The sequence below is a fragment of the Oncorhynchus clarkii genome, chromosome 16, assembly GCF_045791955.1.
Source record: "Oncorhynchus clarkii lewisi isolate Uvic-CL-2024 chromosome 16, UVic_Ocla_1.0, whole genome shotgun sequence".
In the NCBI taxonomy this organism is placed as follows: Eukaryota; Metazoa; Chordata; class Actinopteri; order Salmoniformes; family Salmonidae; genus Oncorhynchus; species Oncorhynchus clarkii.
The window spans coordinates 23245958-23273826 of record NC_092162.1 but is presented as its reverse complement, the minus strand read 5'-3'; the positions used below and the strand labels follow the sequence as shown (position 1 = coordinate 23273826).

The 27869-nt window shown below is 43.4% G+C and overlaps 2 protein-coding genes across 2 annotated transcripts in view; one reads left to right on the top strand and one right to left on the bottom strand.

Annotated features, from left to right (window-relative positions):
- Nucleotides 1-24796, top strand: part of LOC139368216 (TERF1-interacting nuclear factor 2-like) — a 65993-nt gene extending 41197 nt beyond the window's left edge. The window contains exons 7-8 of the mRNA XM_071106872.1: nt 3024-3065; nt 23354-24796. Coding sequence (XP_070962973.1) covers nt 3024-3065; nt 23354-23541 — 230 coding nt within the window. The 3' untranslated portion in view covers nt 23542-24796. The remainder of the gene's footprint in view (nt 1-3023; nt 3066-23353) is intronic.
- LOC139368217 (potassium voltage-gated channel, subfamily H (eag-related), member 4b) overlaps nt 1-27869 on the bottom strand; it is a 64969-nt gene that overhangs the window by 4853 nt on the left and 32247 nt on the right. The window contains exons 5-14 of the mRNA XM_071106875.1: nt 19405-19648; nt 17993-18150; nt 15880-16087; nt 14257-14451; nt 13862-14061; nt 13197-13446; nt 12376-12590; nt 9692-9730; nt 7312-7739; nt 6583-6677 (exon numbers count right to left, since the gene is read on the bottom strand). Coding sequence (XP_070962976.1) covers nt 6583-6677; nt 7312-7739; nt 9692-9730; nt 12376-12590; nt 13197-13446; nt 13862-14061; nt 14257-14451; nt 15880-16087; nt 17993-18150; nt 19405-19648 — 2032 coding nt within the window. The remainder of the gene's footprint in view (nt 1-6582; nt 6678-7311; nt 7740-9691; nt 9731-12375; nt 12591-13196; nt 13447-13861; nt 14062-14256; nt 14452-15879; nt 16088-17992; nt 18151-19404; nt 19649-27869) is intronic.

Sequence of the window (27869 nt, the reverse complement as noted above, 5' to 3'; positions counted from 1 at the left end):
GACAAAAACGCGACTCGTCAGTGAAGAGCACTTTTTGCCAGTCCTGTCTGGTCCAGCGATGGTGGTTTTGTGCCCATAGGCGTCGTTGTTGCCGGTGATGTCTGGTGAGGACTTGCCTTACAACAGGCCTACAAACCCTCAGTCCAGCCTCTCTCAGGCTATTGTGGACAGTCTGAGCACTGATGGAGGGATTGTGCGTTCCTGGTGTAACTCGGGCAGTTGTTGTTGTCATTCTGTACCTGTCCCGCAGGTGTGATGTTCGGATGTACCGATCCTGTGCAGGTGTTGTTACACGTGGTCTGCCACTGTGAGGATGTCCACAGGAAACAGCTGATTTTTAATGGAATATCTACATAGACGTATTATCAGCAACCATCACTCCAGTGTTCCAATGTCACGTTGCGTTAGCTAATCCAAGTTTATAATTTTAAAAGGAAAAAGAAAACCTAAACCCTTTTGCAATTATGTTAGCACAGTTGAAAACTGTTGTTCTGATTAAATAAGCAATAAAACGGGCCTTCTTTAGACTAGTTGAGCATCAGTCTTTGTGGGTTCGATTACAGGCTCAAAATGGCCAGGCACAAAGAACTGTCTTCTGAAACACGTCAGTCTATTCTTGTTCTGAGAAATGAAGGCTATTCCATGCCAAGAAAGTACTATTTAATGAAGCTGCCAGTTGAGGACTTGTGAGGCGTCTGTTTCTCAAACTAGACACTCTAATGTACTTGTCCTCTTGCTCAGTTGTGCACCGGGGCCGCCCACTCCTCTTTCTATTTTGGTTCGAGTCAGTTTGCGCTGTTCTGTGAAGGGAGAAGTACACAGCGTTGTACGAGATCTTCAGTTGTAGTTCAGTTGTAGTCTTCAGTTATGTGATTTGTTAAGCCCAAACTAATTTAGGCTTGCCTAAACAAAGGGCCTGAATCCATTACACTTATGCAACTATATTTTAGTTATGGATTTTTGATTTATAAAAACAATATATACATTTTTCACTTTGACAGAGTATTTTGTGTAGTTTTTTGACAAAAAAATGACAAATCCATTTCAATCCTACTTTGTAACACAATAATATGTAAGGCACTGTATGTAAGTTGAGAACATTGTATGTTAATAGCACATTTTCGCTTACATTTTCTCAAGTTGGAGCTAGGTTTGGGCCAACTAGTAATTTTTAGTTCAGGTAACACTTGGAAAAACACTTGTTTTTTACTTAGGTCCTGGAAGATATCTAGGTTCCCATTCCTTATAATTGTACTGAATGATGTGATGCCTTTCTGCGTCCATTGTTTAAACCTGCTGTCCTGAGTTGCAGGGATGAAGCTGGGGTCGTATGCGGGCCAACTCAGCAGTTTGATCTCTCTGTCTAAATTATTTTGCTTAACTACCCTAAACCATGTCTTCAGAGAGAAATTAATCCACTGATTTTGTCTATTGTATATTTATTTTACCATGTCCTTGTTTCCCAAAACTGACTGTATGGGTATCTCTGTTAAAGTAGTCTCAATATCTTTCCATTTGGATTCGTATTCTGAATTGCACCAACACACCAGGGGTCTCAATTGGGCTGACACATAATAATCTTTTAGGTTTGGTAAGGCCATACCCCCACAGTGTTTTGGTAACTGTAATGTTGCATATCTAGTTCTTGGTCTCTTACTCTTCCAGATAAACCTTGATATCCGTTTATCCCATTCCCTAAACTGTTTAGGCGGGATTTCTATGGGCAGTGATTGGAACAAATACAGTAACCTCGGCAGGATGTTCATTTTGATTGTTTCAATTCTACTACTAAGATCAAAGGGAAGTGAATTCCACCTGTCTAGGTCATCATATATTTTCTTGGTAATGTGATCATAATTCATGCAATAAAGTTTGGGTGGATCTTTTGGTAAATTTTCTCCCAAATATTTGATGGATGAAGAGGTCCAGGTGAAGTTATACCTACTCTTCAGCTCTTCCTGTGGGGTATAATTATATACTAGGGCTTGGGTCTTGTGTACGTTAAGCACATACCCTGAATATGTTCCAAATGTTTGTAAAACATCCATCAATCTAGGTACACTTGCGCCTGGGTCTTTAAGGAATAACAGAACGTCATCAGCATACATGCATATCTTATGTTCACTGCCTCTTATTGTTATTCCCTCTAAGGTTGGGTCCTGTCTTATTGCCTGTGCTAATGGTTCTAGGTACAAGGAGAAGAGCGTGGGTGAAAGATTACAGCCTTGTCTTGCCCCTCGCTCTAATTTTATCGTTCGTGTCAAATGTCCATTTATCTTTATTCTAGCGGTCGGACATGAATACAGTGTTTTGATGCACTGTATCACTTCTTTGTTGAAACCAAATCTTTCCATAACTTGGAATAGGTAATCCCATCCCACTGAATCAAATGCTTTTTCTGCATCTAGGCTGATTAATATTGCACTTGTCTTATTCTGAGTAATGTGGTCCATGACATGTAGTGTTCTCCTTATTATTGTCCTGTGTCTGCCTATTTTGTATGAAACCAGTTTGATCTCCGTCAATCAATTCTGGGATTATGTTCTCCATTCTTTTGGCTATTATTGATGCATATAGTTTATAATCTGTGTTAAGAATTGTGATAGGTCTATATGAACTGCATTCTTTCTTATCTTTACCCTCTTTTGGGATTACTGATATGATGGCCTCTCTCCATGACGGTGGGAGACCCCCCTCCCTCAGAGTCCAGTTAAAACAGGCCTTAAGTAGAGGTGCTAGTTGTTCTCTGAAGGTCTTGAACCATTCTGAAGGGAAGCCATCAGGGCCTGGAGACTTGCTGACTTTTAGTTGAGATGTTGCTTTTTTAATTTCTTCGGTGGATATTTCTGAAGTTAGTCTATCATGTTGCTCTGTCCCCAATTGAGGGGAGATCAAGTGAGTTCAAAAAGTGCCCTATTGTCGGTGCATCTGCCTTCTCTGATTGCTTTTACAGATTTGTGTAATATGATTCAAATGCATTCTGTATTTCATCTAATTTGCATGTGATCTTTTTTGTTTTGGAGGCTGTCACGGCTGGCTGAAGGACTGGACCAAGGTGCAGCATGGTAAGCGTACATTTTCTCTTTCTTTAAAAATGACGCTGACAAAACGAAGAACAAAAACCAAACCGTGAAGCTTTGGGCTATGTGCCCTGAACAAAGACAAAGTTAACTTCCCACAAAACAGGTGGGGGAAAAGGGTACCTAAGTATGGTTCTCAATCAGAGACAACGATAGACAGCTGCCTCTGATTGAGAACCACACCCGGCCAAACACAGAAATAGAAAATCATAGAACATAGACTGCCCACCCAAATCAAACCAAAATAGAGACATAAAACGCTCTCTACGGTCAGGGCCTGACAGTACCCCCCCGGACTCCGGCTGCAAAACCTGAACCTATAGGGGAGGGTCTGGGTGGGCATTTCTCCGCGGTGGCGGCTCTGGCGAGGGACGTAGACCCCGCTCCACCTCTGGCTCGGCCCACTTAGGTGGCGCCTCTAGAGCGGGGACCCTTGCCACCGACCCCGGACTGGGGACCCTTGTGGCGGGCCCCGGGCAGGAGGGAGACTCTGGCAGCTCCGGACAGGAGGGAGACTCTGGCAGCTCCGGACAGGAGGGAGACTCTGGCAGCTCCGGACAGGAGGGAGACTCTGGCAGCTCCGGACAGGAGGGAGACTCTGGCAGCTCCGGACAGGAGGGAGACTCTGGCAGCTCCGGACAGGAGGGAGACTCTGGCAGCTCCGGACAGGAGGGAGACTCTGGCAGCTCCGGACAGGAGGCAGGCACAGGACTCACCGGGCTGGGAAGACACACAGGAGACCTCTTCCTTGGCCGAGGCACCGGATACACTGGGCCGTGAAGGCGTACTGGTGGTCTCGAGCGCAGAGCTGGTCCCACCCGTTCTGGCTGGATGCCAGCTTCCACCCGACAAATGCGGGATGCTGGCACCGAGCACACCGGCCTGTGAATGCTCCGCCTCGACACCGTGAGCGTCACCCCATAGCACGGGGCCTGACCAGTCCCATGCTCTCCACGGTAAGCACTGGGAGTTGGCTCAGGTCTGCTTCCTGACTCTGCCACACTCCTTCCTGACTCTCCCCAAAAAATATTTTTGGGGCTGCCTCTCAGGCTTCCTTGCCAGCCGTGTTCCCACATACCGCTGGTTCCTTTCTCCGGCTGCCTTTGCTCTCCTAGCTGCCTCCACTTGTTCCCATGGAAGGCGATCCCTTCATGCCAGGATCTCCTCCCATGTGTAGACTCCCTTGCCGTCCAGAACGTCCTCCCATGTCCAGGAGTCCACTTTACCATGCTGCTTGGTCCGTTAGTGGTGGGAAGTTCTGTCACGGCTGGCTGAAGGACTGGACCAAGGTGCAGCATGGTAAGCGTACATTTTCTCTTTATTAAAAAATGACGTTGACAAAACGAAGAACAAAAACCAAACCGTGAGGCTTTGGGCTATGTGCCCTGAACAAAGACAACTTCCCACAAAACAGGTGGGGAAAAGGGTACCTAAATATGGTTCTCAATCAGAGACAACGATAGACAGCTGCCTCTGATTGAGAACCACACCCGGCCAAACACATAGAAATAGAAAATCATAGAACATAGACTGCCCACCCAAATCACACCCTGACCAAACCAAAATAGAGACATAAAATGCTCTCTACGGTCAGGGCGTGACAGGGTCTTTTATTTTGAAAATGGTATTCTATGCTTGTTGTTTCCTGAGTTTCCATGCTAGTAATTTGGTTGCCTTTGCGCCTGCTTCATAATATTGTTGTTTCAGGAACCTAAGCTTTTTCTCTACTTCTTCTCTATAAATCTGGTCAATTTCCTGTTTTACCTTTTGAATCTCTCGTAATATAAGAGGTTCTTTGTATTGACTATGAGATCGTTCTAAGTTTCTTCCGGTTTCCTGTAATTTCAGCAGTTTCTGTGCTTTACTCTTTTTCTTGAGAGATGATGTGGCTATGATCTTCCCTCTAATAACCGCCTTCGCTGCATCCTACAATATAGCAGGAGATACTTCCCCGTTATCATTATTCTCCAGATAGATGTTCAACTGTCTTTATTGATTCCTTGAATGCTGGATCATTCAGCATGCTTGTATTAAGTCTCCATATAGTATTTCTTGGTTTGCTATCAAGGTGTAGAGTTAGGTCAACTCCATTATGATCTGATAAGTCTCTCTGCCCGATCCAACAATCCTTAAGCCTGTGTATCTGCACTGTACATAAAAAAGTAGTCTAACCTGGAGTATTCAGTGTGGCGGGCTGAGTAAAAAGTATATTCCTTATCGGTCTTGTGGGTGTCACGCCATAGTCCTAGATCCTGAGGTATCCTATTGATCTTTTTGGCAACTAGGCTCATTTTCCAATTTTGGTTTGTGCTGTCCAATTTTGAGTTTAGAATTGTGTTAAAGTCCCCTCCACAGATAAAAGTGCCAGTGGTTTCTGTGGCAATTAAATCAAACACCTTCCCGTAGAAGACCATGTCACTCCCTGGGGGTGCGTATACATTAAATAATGTAACTTCCTTGTTATCCAGTATAAATCTACCCTCCTTGTCTTTTATTTCTGACATAAACTCAAAATGAACTGAATTTGGGATCAAGATTGCAGCTCCCCTTCTACCCATTTTGTAAGAAGAAAAGAAAAGTATTCCTATATCCCATTTTCTTGAGTTTCTCGTGTTCAGGTGTGGATAAGTGAGTTTCCTGCCAGAATAGTATGTCAACTCTCTCCCGTTTCATCTTTGCTATTACCTTACTTCTCTAGATGGCACTCCCCAGTCCGTTTACATTGAGACTTATGACCTTAAATTCCCCATGATGCATCGATATAAATTTTTAAAAAACTGTGAACCTAAAAAAAAACGAAAAATCAAGAACGATAATAAAGTAAAACAAAGTGGGAAAATATTTTGGTATTTGGACTCCCATGTCAGAGGACTGTCTCTTGCCTCTGGGGTTTGAGGGGATGAGCCTGTCCGCAGGATGGGCCTCTCGCTCAGATATGAAAATGCGTGACATAGTCACAAACAAGACCTGGTGGAACCGAAAATAATAAGGGCGCCTATTTCGTCGCTTATACACATCGGTTAATTACAAGTGAGAACTATATCGGTCATGCTTGCATATCATGAATCCTCCCCTCGATACGCCCTTCTGTCGCCCCGTTGTCAATGTGTCATTAATCCTCAGCTAATATACATGTTATTAACGTGACGCTACTTAGTGTGTTCGTAAAGAACACATGCTTTTGGCTACTCACCCTTGTTCAGCATTAGGGGAAAATAGGGGATATATTTTACCTATTGTAATGTCAAACGTAACAAGCCCAAACTAGTTTTGATTGAATTACATTGCCCAATATGTCCTTTACTGCCTTGTCTCACCTCTGAAGACACCTGAGATGTCATTTCATTTCTCTAACTTATATTCTGCATATGGGACAGCATGATGTCTGCCCCAGTTTGAACCCCACGTTCACCTTCAAGCCATCTGGCTCCCCGGTGAGACTCCCGCAGCGGGTGCGGTCAGGGTGCGGTCAGCGCAGGGTTTAAGACGGGTTTAGCGTTACCTTCACTGGGACGTCCCGTGGTGCTGGCCTTGGGCCCACTGTGCTCCATGTTGAAGAGGAACGTGCGACCATTGTCCTCGATGCCGTCGACAACCCTGGCAGGGAGGGGGGGGGGGGGGGGGGGGCAACAGTAACAGTAGAGCCCCTTTCAATTATCAAATTATCATCCGTCGCCACACGACCCAAGGAGCCGCAATGGGAGCCCCACTGGCAGCTGCCCATGCAGGATTAACCTGAGTAGAGCTGAAACTCTCTGGGCCGGAGGACATCGGAGCCTTATGGGCCACATTACAGTATTGCCTTCATGTGGGGCTCACTAGACACCGTCCGATACATTATGAATATGGATGAAATTAGATAATCTTATTGCTTTACTAAAGTGGTTTGAGATCTGGTGAGATATTAAATGGGCTTTAAATGCTATTGGAGAAGCTTGTAAATGCAATCCCATATCATTACACAGTGTATACATTGCTATTTAGTTACAATTGCACTATGGAAATGTGGTTGAAGTTGAAATGTTTTACTGCAATTTGTCCAGTTTAGCCTTGGCGAATGACTCTTTACAAAACAAAATGACTATATCACAGTATCCACACTAGCACACTACTTAATACACTTTGCCAATGCTGTACATCACTTAATATTACCTAGTGCACAAGTTTGGATATTCAGACAGCGATAAAGTGAAAGCCCAACAAAACTTGGGCCTCTGTGTGTGTGGTTTACCTTGGACTGAGGTCCGGCGGTACAAAATAGCTGACAGTGGGAATCAGCAGCTTGGAGGGCTTGCGGCCCTGACTCCCTGCCCCCAACTCCCCTGAGGTAGGGGGACTAGCAGGGGCTGCCACTGGGACACTGTGCTCCTTTTTCGGCAGCGGCTGTGGGGAAGACAGGCTGTGGCCCCGGGGTAGGCCTCCCCGGCTCAGGTTGGGCGAACGGCAGCGCCGCAGGGCATTGAACTGCCTTAGCTCGTCACCCAGCAGGTTGCCCAGGGAGGTGCGGCGCACGGGGCTGCTCAGGCTGGGCAAGAGGAGGTTTGCGCGGCGGGTGCGGGACGCTGGTGATAGGTGGTAGTACTCATCTGAGTCGTCATGGAGACCTCCTTTTGTCTCAATGATGGACGGGAGCTTGTGCTCTGTGGAACCTCGGCGGTTCTGGGCGGCAGGGGAAAAAAAGAAAATTTATCAATTTCTCATATTTATTTCACCCTTATTTGAGCAGGGTTCATTAGAATACAAAATTGATTTAAAAATATATATATATTTTGCAAAGGGGGGGAAATAAGACTGTTGCTTATTGGATAAGTCTAGAAAGTCCCATCGCTGTTTTAGTCCATTTTCTTTTGTTTCACACCTAATGAACATGCTGAGAACCTGTTCTCATTTACAGAGGGATGAGTGGAATTGAATAAACCAATTGGAAGCTGGGGATTATATGATATGATTCAAGTTCTTTATATTGAATTCATATGTAGTTTTATCAAGCTACGGGTGGATAGGAGAAATTGCAAGGTTGATGCTGTTGCTGAATCTTTATTTGATAAATCAAAAACATGTGACACTGAAGGAGAATTCAATTGGGCAAGCGAGGTGTCAAAAAAACATTAGCCAAACCTACATTCATAAGCCCATAAGGCTTATTATTAACAGAGATATTGACCCAGTTAGCGATCTGACTCCAGGGAGTGAACCGTTTTCTCTGCTCCAAATGAGTTCCAACCTTCAGGGGAAGTCCTGGGTCTTATTCATTAGGGCATAATGGGAAACATTTCAACACGCTTTTTCAGTTCTGCCCACAAATTTTCTACAGGATTGAGGTCAGTGTTTTGTGATGGCCACTCCAATACCTTGACTTTGTTGTACTTAAGACATTTTGCCACAACTTTGGAAGTATGCTTGGGGTCATTGTCCATTTGGAAAACCCATTTGCAACCAAACTTTAACTTCCTGACTGATACCTTCAATATATCCACATCATTTTCCTATCTCATGATGCCATCTGTTTTGTGAAGCGCACCAATCCCTCCTGCAGCAAAGCACCCCCACAACATGATGCTGCCACCCCCGTGTTTCATGGTTGGGATGGTGTTCTTCGGCTTGCATGCTTCCCCTTTTTCCTCCAAACATAACGATGATGATTATGGCCAAACAGTTCTATTTTTGTTTCATCAGACCAGAGGACATTTCTCCAAAAAGTACGATCTTTGTCCCCATGTGCAGTTGCAAACTGTAGTCTGGCTTTTTTATGGCGGTTTTGAAGCACTGGCTTCTTCCTTGCTGAGCGGCCTTTCAGGTTATGTCGATATAGGACTCATTTTACTGTGGATATAGATAATTTTGTACCTGTTTCCCCCAGCATCTTCAGAAGGTCCTTTGCTGTTGTTCTGGGATTGATTTGCACTTTTCGCACAAAAGTAGGTTCATCTTCCTGCGCGGTTTGACGGCTGCATGGTCCCATGGTGTTTATACTTGCGCACTATTGTTTGTACAGATGAATATGATACCTTCAGGCGTTTGGAAACTGCTCCCAAGGATGAACCAGAGGTTTTGGCTGATTTCTTTTGATTTTCCCATGATGTCAAGCAAAGAGGCACTGAGTTAGGCCTTGAAATACATCCACAGGTACACCTCCAATTGACTCAAATTATGTCAATTAGCCTATCAGAAGCTTCTAAAGCCATGACATAATTTTCTGGAATTTTCCAAGCTGTTTAAAGGCACAGTCAACTTAGTGTATGTAAACTTCTGACCCACTGGAATTGTGATACAGTGAATTACAAGTGAAATAATCTTTCTCTAAACAATTGTTGGAAAAATGACTTGTGTCATGCACAAAGTAGATGTCCTAACCGACTTGCCAAAACCATAGTTTGTTAACAAGAAATTTGTGGAGTGGTTGAAAAACGAGTTTTAATGACTCCAACCTAAGTGTATGTAAACTTGCGACTTCAACTGTCGTGGGATGAACTAGTAAGGGTGCATTTGAAATGGCATGTGACAGGCAGGTTTATGTGGAATGGGGAACTTTGGCGAGTGGAATGGGGAAAAGAATGGTCAGTTAGACTACATGGAGGGAATATTATTGAAGTTGCATGGACAGCACTCACGTGTGGAAGCCTGGGCGACCTTGAGAACCTTGTCAGGCCCTGCGAAAAGAGTAATACAAGAGGAATGATTGTAAATAAGGAAGACAAATTAGATTTTTTAATAGTCTGACATTTTTATCGATTTGCACACACGCACTTTAATACATACTTTATGCATTCAGGTAGTCCACTTTTCCGAATCCTCCTTTTGGGGATATATTATTTCTTATAAACTCACATGAACCTGTTTCCTAAGCCCCCCCATGTTATTTCTTTGATCGTTATCTAAATGTTGCTAGGGATGGCATCTTTGCCACGCAGACTGAATCTGTTAATTGGTCCTGCATTGGATGGCAGCTGGATTCCAGAGAGAATTCTTCTCTCTGCTGCCATGGAGGGAAATTGCCAGCAATGCATCGCAACTACGGGCTTCAACTATGAACTTTACACGGTGAAACTTCAATTTTGTCGAAGCCTATCTTCACATATTGTGAATACATGTTTTCTCTCTGACAGTACGGTTTCTTGTATGTACAATACACACCAGCATAATCCTTGCTTTCTCTTTGATCATAACACACGGCACAGGGAGCTCAGGATAGTGACAGTAAGCCTCCTTAGAGAAAATACAAGTATCTCCCTTACTGCCAATAAAAATAAATGCAATAAACAGGCTTCCTTTCTTAGATTTTTTTCAGTGACAACATCGAGTCTTTGGTAACAATATTGAACAATGTATATAATATAGGTGAGCTATTACTGGGAAAAAAAGGGCTCATCTTTCACACTGGGGGAAAAGTTTTCCAAAGGGAGACAGCCTCCCTGAAGCTAATGGGAATGTCATTACTGACATTAATTGTTATCAATTAATGGGTAAACTTGTGCATTTCAAGTCCTGCCAGTGGCCCACAGAGCAAATAGATTTAGAGCAAGTTCAATCAAATATTGTTGTCTCTTAACTCAAAAGAGAGTGTGGTGACTCTCTGTAGGCTGTGTGTGCCTGTGTGCGTGCGTGTGTGTGTGTGTGCGTGCGTGTGTGTGTGTGTGCGTGTGTGTGTGCGTGTGTGTGTGCGTGTGTGCGTGTGTGTGTGTGTGTCTCTGCGCATGCCGTGTGTATGTCAAAAAAAGTGCTATGAGCAAGTGATAGGGGCTATTGTCTGTGAGTGTTTGTGTGTGTGGACAGTGGATAGGGGCCTGGCTACCACTGTGGAAGTTAAGTATCTATAACAGAGTTTTTATAACTGCTTATGAGTATATTATGGACTCTTATGGTCAGTGTAGTACTATTATAAGGCATTGTAAAGGACATTGTAATAAGCATGATTCCCTTCGTTAAAGTGTTATCCAGATTTTCAGCCCTGAGTTCTCCTTCAGCCTGTGCGAGGTTGAAGCCTGCACCCCTGGCCTCGTGCCAGAGCCCACTTCGAACAGATGGTGAGAGGGAACTAGAGCATTGCTCAGACCCAAAACCTGATTACAAACCACTTTGCGGGCCCGCAATTCGACGCACAGTTTGAAGACAGACAGTGCAAGGCTGCCAAATGAATGGGAAACAAATATCATTTCATTTCAACCAAATGCCTTCATTTCATTTCTTCTTGTGCGCCATGCTCAAATTGCCCCCCCGCCCCCCCCGAAAAAAACCCACATAAAGAATAAATTTGAATCCAAACCGAACGCTTGAACAAATGTAATATCAGCGTCGCTCAAATCTCGTTTCTGAAGACATGAAAGGAAATGAGATGAAATGCTGGCAACGTGACTAGAAAAAAAAAACGCTCAAATAATCCAAAAGATGACAAGGCGGCGATACAAAGGCTTTGTAAAAAAATTACACGCCTTTGACTGATGAAAGCTTAGCTAGTAGCTATTTCTTCACGTCTGTCATTTGATTCGCCATGTTGTCAAACCACAAGGGGTTTACAAAACTCCATTCCCTTCTATTGTTTGGAAGAGGTTGAGGGGAGTCTGTGAGCTGATGCCAGCAGTCATAACTCAAACCTACTGCATTTATGTTGTACAGACACATTTAGTAAATACTCCTGTTAACAACTGCAAGACATACTAAAAATATAAAGCATTTCTGAAATTCTTATGAACAGTTTATGAAGGTGGCATGTATGGGTTATGAATGTGTTATGAAGTCCTTACGTAGGTCACCTTCAAGTAAAGCACCAGACTTTCCTCTGTTTACAGCCTTTCCAAAGTAATCACACACTAAATAACATTTTTGTTGTTGTTGCTTTGTGTGAATTAAGCAACTGTCACTTGTTCTGGGGTAATGACTGCTGTGGGTAGAACATGTCCTTATGCACAGATCTAGGACCAGCTTCTCTTCCCAACCCTTAACCTTATCCATTAGGGGCGAAAACCACAAACCTGATGGGACAAGTTTATCCCACTCTGTTATGTGTAGAGCGGTGCTAGGATATGCGTAACAGTAGCACTGACAAATAGAATTGCCATGACAATAAAGTCACCGAGTTTGATTGGTCAAGAGAGGATTGATCAATTGTGCAGAAGGAACATCAAGGAGAGTGACAATGACATGAGGCATTTTAGTGTAAAAACAGCCTATGTAATGGTTTGCTTTATTCTACTCTAAAAATGTTGTATATTTGCGATTTTAAATGAGTATAGCATCAACTTATTTCATTCAAATGTTTTTAGAGTTTTGGTAGAGGTTGCAGTGGAGTGTGTCTCACCTCTGCCTCGCTGCCTTCTCTCAGGTTGTATGTGAGGTTGTGGAGGATATCTGCAGTGAACAGGCTGGCGTACTCCGGGTAGAACTCCAGCACCTCCCTTAGAGCCCGCACACTGATGTACTGCAGGTCGCAGTAGGTCAGCGCCTTCACGTCCGCATTAGTCTTGATCACGTGATCCGTCCCCGGCAGGTCGGAGCCAATCAGATCCCCCTTCCCTGTAACCAACCAGTCAGCGACATACAGTATGGCACGTGTTGGTGCTGCTGAGAAATCATTGGCCCTGTCCAGAAACCCCCTAGCCTCTACCCCATAGGTACTTGTGGAAATCTCCTCTAGTACCCCCAGCCAATTCTAGTACCCCCTGCCAGTTCTAGTACCCCCAGCCAGTTTTAGTTCCTCCAGCCAGTTCTACTTTTTTGAACAAATCCAGTACAAGCACACGTTATTCAACTAATAAAGGACTTGATGAGCAGTTAACCAGTCAAATCGGCTGTGCTAAAAGAATAATAGATCAATTGAGTGGATCTGGGTACTCGAGGAGAGGTTAAGGGAACTCTGGTATAAGCAAGGTGGTGAAAGTCCTATCAAGCCCATCAAATGTTTATCATATTCCATCCCAACTAGTCTCTCTTCAGAGTAGGGTGAAGTTGCCCCTAGACACTGATCTTTGGTCAGTTTAGCATTTTCCCCACTAATGGTTAAGGTTTGAATTGGGGGAAGGGAAGCTGATCCTAGATCTGTACCTAAGGGGAACTTCACCCTCTCTCTTCGGTCCCACATGTGACCTACAGATGACAATGACCTTTGACCCCTATACTAACCTAGGATGGCCAGCACCATGCTGTCCTTGAGCACCTCCAGGGAACCCGAGCAGACAAAGTAGTTAGCGTGGAGCGCGTCGCCCTGCCGGATCAAGTACTCGCCAGGGGCGCAGAACGAGGTCTTGATGTGGAGGGAGAGCGAGCGCAGACAGCCACGGCTGGCCCCCTCGAACACGGGCAGCTGCAGGATGTCCTTGTTCAGGTGCATGGCGATGTCGGCCCGCAGCTCGTCTGGGAAGTCGTGCAAGAGCTGGAACGGAGAGAAAGAGGAAGAGAGAGAGATAGAGAGAGGGAGCGGTGAGGGAGAGAGAGGGAAAGCCAGCAGGAAAGAGAGAAAAATAGAGAGAGAGCACTTGACCAATGTAAAAAGGACCATGTCAACTTATCAATGTGGCTACCATATAGTGTGTTGTAATAGAGTAGTGGCTGGAGAGCACACACTTAAAGTTGTAAAATGTATTTTAATGTAAAAAATATATATATTATAATGTATATTACTGTCTTCATTTTTGCTGCACCCCAGGAAGTGTAGCTGCTGCCTTGGCATGAGCTAATGGGGATCCATAATAAATACAAAATGCAATAAGATAGCATAAATCTGAGCTGGATCAGTGTGTTTTATGTTGTTGTTGTATTGTGGTCGCATTATGGTCGTATGACCTTACCTCGTTGGCATCGATGCCATTGTTAACGGACCAGGTGGTCTGGAAGTACTCCAGCATTCGCTGTTTGAGCTGCTGGGGAAGACGGTGAACCCTGATGAAGTCCTTCAAGTCCTTCATGCGCGTGTGGTAGAGGGAGCGCCGCGAGTACATCCGCTGGATGATGGCCGTCACGTTACCAAATACCACCGCATGCATCAGGGCTGGGGGGAGAGAACAGAAGAGAAGAGGAGAGGAAAGGAGAGGAGATGCAGAGGAACAAGGCACACATTTTAAATCCCCATAACCACAGTGCAACTTACAAATGAAAAGACGCCAAACTGCCTCCAAACTTTGGGCCTGGACCTGGCATGCCCGCTTGCCCGGGTGGCAGCGCCAAACCAGGGTGCCACACTCACCCCCTATGAGCATAGTGCAGATAGAGAAGATCTTCTCAGCGTCAGTGTTGGCACACACATTGCCGAAGCCCACGCTGGTGAGGCTACTGAGGGTGAAGTAGAGGGCAGCGATATAGGAGCTGCGTACTGAGGGTCCGCCCAGTGTGCTGTTGGCGTATGGAGTCTCCAAACGCTTGCCCAGCTCATGGAGCCAACCTGGAGGGTAGGGGGTGTAGGGGTGAGACCAGGTCTGAAGGTCAGCATTCATATAACTCCAAGCCACGCTTACTTGTATAACTTAGGGTTTAAAAAAAAAGAGATATATATGAATCAACATTGAGAATTCAGACAAGTCGTGCTGGAAGAAAACTGGGTTGGGGAGAAAGAAAACGTTATTTTTGTGAACAAATATTTCATTTTGTCGACTTAATAAAACCAATTGTTGTGGAAATCTGTTGCAGCTCAGGTCGACTACAAAACCCACAATGCAATGCTCTCTCTCTTGGCTGGCTAGCTAGTTAGCTAGCAAACTTAGCTACACACAATCAGCATGTGGAGTATCTAGCGAGCTGTAAAATTGCCTAAACAAACTACACTATCAATTTAAGAGTATATCTCACTGAGTTCAACGTGTCAGAGCGAGTGCAGAGTATGCAACAATGGCCCTTTCCCACATTTCCCAAAGACACAGGGCACAGTGTGAGATTGTACTTGAGGGAGAAGCTGAGTTGAATAATTTGGTACCATTTTTAAATTGAGCACATCTAAGTGAAATATCTACTTTGTCATGACGATATAAACGGATGGATGTGTTCTAGACAAGTATGCCCATACCATCTATTGGCTGATTTGGCGATCTGGAGTGCAGGTAATTGTTATAAAAGCGTTATGTAATGTGATAGTGTGTTATCCCCTATCGCCAGTGACGAGAACCATGTAGTATGACCCTTTCCGACACAAGTTCCGGATTTCACATACGGACCACTTAGAAGTTAAATCACGGGGAGCATTTTTATTTTAACCACTGAACATAGGTTTACAAGATATTGATAGGAGTTTCATGATTTTTATTTCTTGGGGATGGATCATGCCTCTAAGAGCAATGTTCTGGATGCGCAAGAGGAGACACTTCTACTCTAATAATGTAAAATAAATGCTGTTTGTATCGTTACAGAGCAAGCGTGAACATCTTCTGTTGCGGTACACTGCCTATGTCACTGTTCCGGTGGTCTGTCATCAAAGACTTAGAGTGATGGGGGCGTTGGCAAGGCACTCGCTGGTTGCCACCCCTGCCAGGGCACACCAAGAGTCAGGAAGCTGGCATGGACTTAAGGGAGCTGGTGGAATGAGGTTGTGTCCTCCAGGGATAAATAAGGCCCAGTATTGCTTTCCTTTGACACACACTTGTTCACACACGTGGACACACACTTACGCATGCCTACACGTACACACACACATATGGGGTTGGAGACTTAAATCTGGTGCATCTATCGATGAGAATGATCAATGTGTGGGTGCGCATTGCGTGCATGCACACAAGTGAATATGTCTGTACACCCCAGGCCCTGGTATTTGTGAGTGTCACCCATCTCACCCACCCACCCACTCGGCCCTCACCTTCCTCACTCAGCCAGCCAGACTCACCTATGTCCCAGGTGTCAGGGTCGTTGTTCTCCATCTCCTTGCGTCCGATGATGTACCAGATGCAGGCCATCCAGTGGGCCAGCAGGGCAAACATGGACATGAGCAGGGTGAGCACCATGGCACTGTACTGGGAGTAACGGTCCAGCTTCTGGAGAAGCCTCAACAGCCGCAGTAAGCGAACCGTCTTCAGCAGGTGGACCAGGGAGGTCTGGGACCAAGAGGACAGAGAGGACAAAGATAAGAACAGATTTTTCTTCTTTTTTTTTTTTTTTACTAATTTTGAGAGAGTGGAGTAGGTTGTGTAGACCATTGAAATTAAAAAGTAATTTAAATTGTTTTAATTAGAATTGTTTTCCACATTCACTTGGTGTGGAGTAGGTTGAAGATAATTGAAATGAAATCCGAATTAAATTTATTTTTTACATTTAAGGCAACATTCATGACAACAAAATGTGGAAACTATGAAAACGAGCTGCCAGAACAGCTCCAATGAGCCTTGGAATAGCTTCTACAAGTGTCTGGAACTCTATTTGAGGGATGCGACACCATTCTTCCATGGGAAATTCCATAATTCTGTGTTTTGTTGATGGAAAACGCCGTCTCAGACGCCTCTCCAGAATCTCCCATAAGTGTTCAATTGGGTTGATGTCTGGTGACTGAGACGGCCATGGCATATGGTTTGCATCGTTTTCATGCTCATCAAACCATTGAGTGACCACTCATGCCCTGTGGATGGGGACATTGTCATCTTGGAGGAGACCACTCCCATTAGGGTAGAAAATTATTCACCATAGGTTGAAGGTGATCACTCAGAATAGCTGTGTATATACTATCGGTGCTCACCGGCCATTGAACATAAAGATTACACAACAAGTTGAAAATCGCAAATTCAACAATGAGTCGTTTAGAAGGAATCAGTGGCTAACTGCAAGCATTGCAAAGCAACCAGTAGCCTGCTATTCAATGGAGTGGCTGTGTATTTTTTTTCTCTGAGTTCCCACTATAAATCCAGAGAATGCCAGACTTTGATGACAAAGTTTGATTTAAAAAATTGCCCACAAAGGACTGCCGCGCCACCTTCAGTGAGCACATCACAAGCCAAGGTGAATCCAAAAATGTATTGTATGCTGCTGCATAAATTATGTAATATGCCAGGGAGATATGTATACTGTAGCTAAGAAAGTAATACTAAGTGTATGTTGTGTAGTAAGCTGATAGTAGCCCATGTGCCTCACCCTAATGATTTGGTCTATTTTCACCTCTTAATTTCGCCTAACGTTACTGTTCTGACTCGGTGGTGCTGCATATGTAGCCTATAACCTGTTTATGAGAAATCTCATAATCTAATGTTGTAAGAGGTTTCATTGTCTGCTTATATGCCCCCTTTATTTATCCTACGGTTCTGACTTAGTGTACAGGGAAAATACTGTAAGAGCAGCCCATGTTCTGCATTCTGTTGCTGTACATTTCAAAAGTGCTGAACACAGTTATATTGACTACGTCCGTCTTACACCACGCTCGCTCATTAATGTCTTCATCGAAATTACGGAATGCCTCTTCTCTGCTCATCGTTCCCTTATGCCATAGTTTGTACATCTCAATTATCAGTAGCAACCACATTTGTTTAAGCAAGTCAGCCATATCAGCTATGTTTTTGAAAAAGGCAGTATACGAAGCTGAATGAACTGTTTCGCTGCCAGACAAGGCTCCGCTGATAGCCAGGTGTAGAAGGATTCACTCCATTGTGCTGGAAAGAAAGCTCTGCTGTTGAGACAGCTTTATGTAGGCCAGTATGTGGGCACGGTTTGTGGGCACCACCACGCCGTTATAGTGCAATTACTGTATTGTTTAGTGTTGTGTAGTGTCTTTGCTGGCATGCATCTAAAAAAAAATTGGGGGAGTTTACCCCACCAAGATTTACATGCTAAAATCACCACTGCCCTGTAGGCACCTTCAACTTACCAAAGGTATTATAAATTACACTTGCTGAGATTCACTTGCCTCCAACCAAATAATTAGAATTTATCCAGGCCATTTTTTTATTCTTTGAAGTGAATTTGTATGTGTATAGGTACAGTATCGTGTACGTGAATATACGACCTCATATACCCACCACGGTGATGTTGAAGGCATAGAGCAGGTCAAAGGGCAGTGCAGCCACCAGGTCGACAAAGAACCAGGTGGTGGCGTAGTGGATGCAAATGGAGCGTGCCTCGTACACCACCTGACCCGACGTGCTCACAAAGGATGTTCGGAAGTTCAGGATGATGTCTGTGAATGGAGTGGGTATGAAATAAGTGATGAGGTTCCAAGATAGATAAATGTTTGCTTAGTGGTCACAGGAATGTTTCAGTCATGGTAGCATAGTGGTCACCCAACCCTTGGGGAAAACCCTGTGCATGCTTTTGCTCAAGCCCTGCACGACAGCACCTAATTCAACGTATATCTCACCAAGAGGTGTTGTCGTTTCTGGCTGGAGCAAAAGACTGCACACCCAAGTTGTTCAGGACCAGCATCCGACCTGGGTTCAAATACTACTCAAGTAATTTCAATTCATTTCACATTCATTTCAAAGTAAGTATTTGGATATTTTTCTTAAAAATAGTTGAATATTGGAAATACACTTGGAAAGTATTGGTATGTATTTGAAAATACTAAAATACAGAGACAGGGGTATTTCCAAATACGCATATTTCAATATTCCATGCATTTGAACCCAGGTCTGTTTGGTCCTATGGTATTTGAAATATACTTGGAAACAATTGCTGAAAATAGTTTCAAATATTATTTATAGGAAATCATTTGAAAATACTTTTAAAAAAAACTTCAAATAGAAGTAATCCAGCCAATTAATTTGAAATTAATTAAATACAGAGAAAATAAGTATTTAAAATACAAATACTTAAATAAGAATGTATTTGAACCAAGGTCTTAGTCTGACCAGGACACATACTCTCTATCTTGGAAATGTATCTACTACAGGAGAAACACTGGATCAGATGAATATACTGGACATAACAGTTAATACAGTTAAGACTAAGAGAACAGCAAACCATAATTAAGCCAAATCCTGACGTGATTATTTCCAATCTCTTGCCTCCTATTCCCTAGATCCCAGATATCCTACCGCCTATAGAGTATCTCCATGGTGATGTCGTTGATGTTGGTGGAGCAGGTGGCTGCTTTCAGCTCCTATTTCCTATCCCTTATCTCCTACAACTTACCTCCTATCTCCTCCTATCCTTTCACCTTATCCCCTTATTTCATAAGAACATCTCCATGACAGTGTGGTTTTTGATGGAGAAGCATCCAATGTCCTATTCCTTATCTCCTACAACCTTCCCATCTCCTATACCTTTCCTTTCGTTTTCTCCCTTACTTCCTTACTCCCTCACCCAGGATGGAAGAGCATTTCCTCAACAATGTCGTTAACAATGATGGCACGTCCCATTTCATATTCCTTACTTCCTACATCCTACAACATACCTCCTACCTCCTATTCCCTTACTCCGCCCATCTCCTCACCCAGGATGAAGAGCATCTCCACGGCGATGTCGCTGACGATGGTGGCGCGGGCGGCCGTGTCCAGCTCGTCGTAAGGCGTGAAGCAGACGTTGTAGGGCACGGTGACCGCCACATAGAAGGTGGCAAGGAGGATCATCCAGTCCCATAATGCCTTGGATACGCTGTAGTGAAGCAGGATGAAGCGGGACTTCTGGACCGCCGCTACCTTATACTCCGGGAGGGACGAGGGCTTCTCAAACATGTTCTGAGGGGGAGAGAGAGCGAGAGAGCGGGAGAGAGAGATGTGTTGGTAGAATGATTAAAGGATGAATGGGATTGTGTGTGAAGTGAGGTGCTGAATAAGCTCTTGACCAAAACAGTCACCCACTTGGGCCAGTTTCTCAAGTTCCTCCGTTTCTCATTTTTTCTGCTACACATCATGAATGCAAAAGGTATCACATTTGTCCATCAGTGCCCTATCAAAAAGCCAGGTCCTCCGATCAAGATGACTTCCTGTGAGGGAGGAAGTGAGGCGACGATGAAGGGGAAACGACCAACTACGCCACACTGAGCATCAGAATGACATGCATGATTTCAACTCTTCCTTCAACATCCCCCCATCCAAAAGTCATCAGCTATTTCTCGCCCAAGTGTATTTCTCAACTTTTCTCATCTCGTCTCATTAAAGACAAATGAGAGAAGTGCCGATTCGACTGAACTTCGCCATAAAAATTTGAAATAGCACTTATTCATTCCCCCCTCGTTAGAATTTTTGATTGAGAAAGCTAATCATGGGTGAGATATATTATAATACCATGGCGAATCAGAGTGTCCATCCGGGGTTGGCATAATGACAGCGCAGATCTGACTATTGGACGTTATAGCCATAACAATGTTGAGGAGACATTAAGTAAAGCTATTACTTTAGACATAAATGAAAGAGGGGTGAAGGGAAACAGAAAAGGCTAAATGGATCAAGGACTCCAGCCACCCAACCCACAGCCTGTTCACCTCACTATCATCTAGAAGGCGGAGACAGTACAGGTGCATCCAAGCTGGGACCGAGAAATGCTTCTATCTCCAGGCCATCCGACTGTTAAACAGTCATCACTAGCTGGCCTACTATACTCTGCACCGTTGAGACCTCTTGCCCTATGTACATAAAGTCATTGAACACTGGTCACTATAATAATGTATTCAATTTATACAGTATAATATATATATATATATATATATATCTCGTGTGTGTGTAGACAGTATTGACGGTATATAAATGGAAAAGGTGTGTACAGCAGTAGTTATATAGGATGAAACATGACTAGAACAGTGTATACATATAAAGTGGGTAAAACAGTATGTATACATTATTATAGTGACCAGTGTTCAATGACTTCATTGCTTGTTCAGATATTTCGTATAATTTCATTTATTTGTTTCTTTCTGGAATATGTGCGTATTGTTTTTTTTTTGTTTGGGGGGGGGGGGGGGGGGGGGGGGTGGGGGGGGGTCAGCCTGGGTAATTAAGTATGAAATGTAATTTCCCTGGTATGTGTCCGGGAGGCAGCGAGCACCGTTGTGCTGCTGTGTAATCTTCTTAATGAGGCTCCTCGGGATGGATAGCCCTTACGTGGGGAAATAATTGGGGGAGCGAGGGAATTGTGGTCACACAAAAAAGGAGGGAGAGGAGGAGAATGGAGTAATTATAACATTCCTAATTTTGTATGTGTGGGGAATAGTAAACGAAACAAACATTTTGCTAGTCCCCACAAGGTCAATGCTATTTCTAGGGGGTTTAGGGTTAAGCTTAGAACTAGTGTTAGGGTTATAATTAGGTTAGGGTTAGGAGCTAAGGTTAGTTTTAGGATTAGGTAAAATAGGATTTTGAATGGGACTGAATTGTGTGTCCCCACAAGGTTAGTTATACAAGACCGTGTGTGTGTGTGTGTGTGTGTGTGTGTGTGTGTGTGTGTGTGTGTGTGTGTGTGTGTGTGTGTGTGTGTGTGTGTGTGGTGTGTGTGTGTCAAATTTGGGATCAATTAGGAATTTCTTCATTTAAATTCAATTCAACCCAAGAATTAAAATTTGCATTGGACACACCTCAGAGGAAGCAGACTTTGAATATAATTTCATTCAAAACAATTCAAAGAAATTCAACAGATGTGAAATAAAGTCATTCCTTTGACATATATTTTACAAAAAACGTACAGTATATACAGATACCATTTCCAAAATGAACTTAATTATAACTCAGCTGTCAAACATTTTTTTGTGATGAGATGTTAGATTGTTCTCTTCCATTCTGGAGTCTTTGATTTGATCTAATGCATTCTGGGATTTTTTTTTTCTTCTAATATGTAAGTGAAATTTGAATTATTATAGACAACCTACAAAATTATACAATAATATTTATAATTTTAGGCAAATGAGTTTAAAAAATGTAATATTTCAACCATATGTTATACATATACATGGTTATACATGATGTCAACATCTACATTTGTATAGGGATGTGTCTACATACAGTGCATAATAGCCATTTGAATAGCCATTACCCATGTCATTTTCATTGAATAGAAGTTCTACCTTTAATTAAAATTCTGTTTCCTGTGAGGTGTGGTCAATTCAAATTCAAGAATTCAATTGAAATTAAAGGGCACTTCGCAACTCCATTCAGAATTGACCCCAACCTTGGTGCGTGCGTGCGTTGTAAATGTCGGAATTGTCCCCAAACCATCACCTCTTGACTCATAATGACAGGCTCCTCTCGATTGTGAAAATGTGCAATATAAAGGGAAGAAGAAAAGAGGGACACTTTACAGTTACAATGACCATGTGTTATTTCCCACTTGTTTCGACTTCTGGGATGTTTCCCCCACTTCAATTAAGAAGCTGAATGGCACTGAGGCAAATCCAAGGAAAAGCCAAGCTGATTTAATGTTTTTTTTAGCGAATGAGTCAGGGACGTCAGCGAACGCTGGGACTTCTTTTTTAATTTGGCTCACATTACATCACCGGGGTTGGGTCAATCCATCCTTCCGACAGCCAACAGAGCACGTCCTAGTGTTGATGAGAGGCGAAAAAGCCCGCTGCGGGCACCAAGTGTTGCTAAATCTCCCTGTAGCAACAGCTGATCTTTGTACTTCATCAATCTTTACCCGGGCAACCCTAACGCGTATATCCCCCAGCATGCTTTGAGCTGAGAAAAACAAACCATGACACAGACAGATCATCGTCTCTTGATGAGGAAGCCCTTCCTGTGACTTCTAAATCAGTGTCAGCCCGTTGGTTTCTCTCATGAGCGACCCGGGTTTATATGTCGCTTGTAACACAGAAAGACAGACTTTCTCTCGAGCAGAATTCAGCACAGAGTAAAGATCCAATCAGCTGAAATAACCAGTTGAAATAACAGCATGGTTACTGTTAGATTTTACCACATTAGCCGGATGTACAACGACCAACTCCACATTGTTGCTTCATCATCTCCCTCTTGAACACTCCACAACAACCTGCTCACATAAAAAGCAGGTCAAGACTGGTGGACTCATTGGAAACTGGGTTACAGTAGATTATATAAACCAGGGGGGACTAGAATTACACACTCCCAACCCCATAGGGAGATATAAAAAGAGAGTGGAAGAGGCAACGAGAGGACAGAAATGAGAAATACTTAGCTGAATCAGGTGTTTTATAGAGTAGTTCTGGAACAAAACCCTGAACACACAGTAATTCTCCAGGAGGAGGGTTAGCCAACACTGACACAATCGATTCCTTGCCTCCTTAAAACCCACAGAAAGACGAATTGAGATAGATAGTTCTTCCCAACTCCTCTGAACAAACAGCCTAAATATAGGAATTGGGGGTAATCGTGGTGTATTTTAGGGCACTGAGATGCTTTGCAGTTATCCCACACTTTCTCTGAAGTTACAGCGTCAATCCTTCAACAGCCTGTTCTCTCTTCTCTCACACACAGGTGTTCCTTCCTTCCTGCCTTCCTGGACTGGTGCTACAAATAGTGAGCTATTCACAGCACGACCAACTGCTAACAGGGAAGAAATGAAAGGGGGGAGGGATAATGATATACACTACCGTTCAAAAGTTTGGAGTCACTTAGAAATGTCCTTGTTTTTGAAAGAAAAACACTTTTTTTTTGTCCATTAAAATAACATCAAGTTGATCAGAAATACAGTGTAGCCTTTGTTAATGTTGTAAATTGACTATTGTAGCTGGAAACGGTGGATTTTGTTATGGAATATCTACATAGGCGTACTGAGGCCCATTATCAGCAACCATCATTCATGTATTCCAATGGCACGTTGTGTTAGCTAATCCAAGTTTATCATTTTAAAAGGCTAATTGATCATTAGTAAACCCTTTTGCAATTATGTTAGCACAGCTGAAAAGTGTTGTTCTGATTAAAGAAGCAATAAAACTGGCCTTCTTTAGACTAATTGATTACTCGCCGCCAAACCCACTGGCTACAGGTTATCTACAAGTCTCTGCTAGGTAAAGCCCCGCCTTATCTCAGCTCACTGGTCACCATAGCAGCACCCACTCGTAGCACGCGCTCCAGCAGGTATATCTCACTGGTCACCCCCAAAGCCAATTCCTCCTTTGGTCGTCTTTCCGTCCAGTTCTCTGCTGCCCATGACTGGAACGAATTGCAAAAATCTCTGAAGCTGGAGACTCACATCTCCCTCACTAGCTTTAAGCACCAGCTGTCAGAGCAGTTTACAGATCACTGCACCTGTACTTAGCCTATCTGTAAACAGCCCATCTATCTACCTACCTCATCCCCATACTGGTATTTATTTATTTTGCTCCTTTGCACCCCAGTATCTCTACCTGCACATTAATCTTCTGTCGATCTACCATTCCAGTGTTTAATTGCTATATTGTAATTACTTCGCCACCATGGCCTATGTATTTCCTTAACTTACCTAATTTGCACTCACTGTATATAGACTTTTTGTTTTCTTTTGTTCTACTGTATTATTGACTGTATGTTTTGTTTATTCCATGTGTAACTCTGTGTTGTTGTATGTGTCGAATTGCTACGCTTTATCTTGGCCAGGTCGCAGTTGCAAATGAGAAAGGTGAAACAATAAATAAATAAATAGTTAAGTGGCCTAGCCAGTCTCCAGATCTCAACCCCATAGAAAATCTTTGGAGGGAGTTGAAAGTCCGTGTTGCCCAGCAACAGCCCCAAAACATCACTGCTCTAGAGGAGATCTGCATGGAGGAATGGGCCAAAATACCAGCAACAGTGTGTGAAAACCTTGTGAAGACTTACAGAAAACGTTTCACCTCTGTCATTGCCAACAAAGGGTATATAACAAAGTATTGAGATAAACTTTTGTTATTGACCAAATACTTATTTTTCACAATAATTTGCAAATAAATTCATTAAAAATCCTACAATGTGATTTTCTGGATTTTTTTTCCTTCTCATTTTGTCTGTCATAGTTGAAGTGTACCTATGATGAAAATTACAGGCCTCTCATCTTTTTAAGTGGGAGAACTTGCACAATTGGTGGCTGACTAAATACTTTTTTGCCCCACTGTATCACATTCACATAAGTATTCAGACCCTTCACTCAGTACTTTGTTGAAGCATCTTTGGCAGCTATTACAGCCTCGAGTCTTGTTAGATATGACGCTACAAGCTTAGCACACCTGTATTTGGGGAGTTTCTCCCATTCTTCTCTGCAGATCCTCTCAAGCTCTGTCAAGTTGGATGGGGAGCGTTGCTGCACAGCTAATTCAGGTCTTTCCAGAGATGTTCATTTGGGTTCAAGTCCGGGCTTTGGCTGAGCCACTTGTCCCGAAGCCACTCCTGTGTTGTCTTGTCTGTGTGCTTAAGGTTGTTGTCCTGTTGGAAGGTGAACCTTCGCCCCCCAGTCAGAGGTCCTGAGCACTCTGGAGCAGGTTTTAATCAAGGATCTCTCTGTACTTTGCCTCGATCCTGACTTGTCTCTCAGTCTCTGTCACTGAAAAACATCCCCACAGCATGATGCTGCCTCCAGCATGCTTCACCGTATAGACGGTGCCAGGTTTACTCCAGTCGTGACACTTGGTATTCAAAGTTCAATCTTGGTTTCATCAGACCAGAGAATCTTGTTACTCATGAGCAGCTTTAGGTTCCTTTTGGCAAACCCCAAGCGGGCTGTCATGTGCCTTTTACTGAGGAGTGGATTCCGTCTGGCCACTCTACCATAAAGGCCAGATTGGTGGAGTGCTGCAGAGATGGTTGTTCATCAACTCTAGAGCTCTGTCAGAGTGACCATGGGTTCTTGGTCACCTCCCTGACCAAGGCCCTTCTCCCCGATTTCTCATTTTGGCCAGGCGGCCAGCTCTAGGAGGAGTCTTGGTGGTTTCAAACTTGAGACCAATGTGTTCTTTGGGGACCTTCAATGCCTTGACACAATCCTGTCTTGGAGCTCTACGGACAATTCCTTCAACCTCATGGCATGGTTTTTGCTCTGACATGCACTGTCAACTGTGGAACCTTATATAGATGGGTGTGCGTTTCCAAATCATGTCCAATCAATTTAATTTACCACAGGGGGACTCCAATCAAATTGCAAAAACATCCCAAGGATGATCAATGGAAACAGGATGCACCTCGCTCAATTTCATGTCTCATAGCAAAGAGTCTGAATACTTATGTTAATAAGGTTTTTTGTTTTTAATACATTTGCAAACATCTCAACCAACCTCTTTTCCCTTTGTCATTACGGGGTATTGTGTGTAGATTGCTGAGGATTTGTATTTATTTAATCCATTTTAGAATAAGGCTATAGCGTAACAAAATGTGGGAAAAGTCAAGGGATCTGAATACTTTCCGAAGGCACTGTATATACAGTACCAGTCTTGGACACACCTACTCATTCCAGGGGGTTTCTTTGTTTTTACTATTTTCTACATTGTAGAATAGTAGTGAAGACATCAAAACTATGAAATAACACATATGGAATCATGTAGTAATAAAAAAAAAGTGTTAAAAATATATATTTTATATTTGAGATTCTTCAAAGTAGCCACCCTTTGCCTTGAGGACAGCTTGCACACTCTTGGCATTCTCTCAACCAGCTTCATGAGGTAGTCACCTGGAATGCATTTCAATTAACAGGTGTACCTTGTTAAAAGTTAATTTGTGGAATTTCTTACCTCCTTAATGCGTTTGAGCCAATCAGTTGTGCTGTGACAAGGTAGGGTTGGTATACAGACGATAGCCTATTTGGTAAAATACGAAGTCCATATGATGGCCAGAACAGCTCAAATAAGCAAAGAGAAAAAACTGTCGATCATTACTTTAATTAAGACATGAAGGTCAGTCAATGTGGAACATTTCAAGAACTTTGAAAGTTTCTTCAAGTACAGTCGCAAAAACCATCAAGCGCTATGATGAAACTTGCTCTCATGAGGACAGATACAGGAAAGGAAGACCAAGCGTTACACCTGCTGGGGAGAAAATGTTCATTAGAGTTACCAGACTCAGAAATTGCAGAGCAAATAAATGCTTCAGAGTTCAAGTAACAGACACATCTCAGCATCAACTGTTCACAGGAGACTGTGTGAATCAGGCCTTCATGGTCGAATTGCTGCAAGGAAACCACTACTAAAGGACACCAATAAGAAGAAAAGATTTGCTTGGGCCAAGAAACATGATCAATGGATATTAGACCGGTGGAAATCTGTTCTTTTGTCTGATTAGTTCAAATTTGAGATTTCTGCTTCCAACCGATCTCCGCATATGTGGTTCCCACCTTGAAGCATAGAGGTGTGATGGTGTGGGGGTGCTTTGCTGGTAACACTGTCAGTGATTTATTTAGAATTCAAGGCACACTAAACCAGCATGGCTACCACAGCATTCTGCAGCGATACCCCATCCCATCTGATTTGCGTTTGGTGGGACTATCATTTGTTTTTCAACAGGACAATGACCCAAAACACACCTACTGGCTGTGTAATGACTATTTGACCAAGAAGGAGAGTGATGGAGTGCTGTATCAGATGAACCCAATTGAGGTGGTTTGGGATGAGTTGGACCGCAGAGTGAAGGAAAAGCAGCCAACAAGTTCTCAGCATATGTGGGAACTCCTTCAAGACTGTTGGAGAAGCATTCCAGGTGAAGCTGGTCGAGAGAATGCCAAGACTGTGCAAAGCTGTCATCAAGGGTGGCTACTTTGAAGAATCTCAAATATTAAATATATTTAGATTTGTTTCACACTTCTTTGGTTACTACATGATTCCACAATAATGGTCTGGGGCTGTTTTTTGTAATGGTTTGGGTTAGGGCCCTTAGTTTCAGTGAAGGCAAATAACGCTACAGCATACAAGACATTCTAGATGATTCTGTGCTTCCAACTTTGTGGCAACGGTTTGGGAAAGGTCCTTTCCTGTTTCAGCATGACAATGCCCCTGTGCACAAAGCGAGGTCCATACAGAAATGGTTTGTCGAGATCTGTGTGGATGAACTGTTCCAA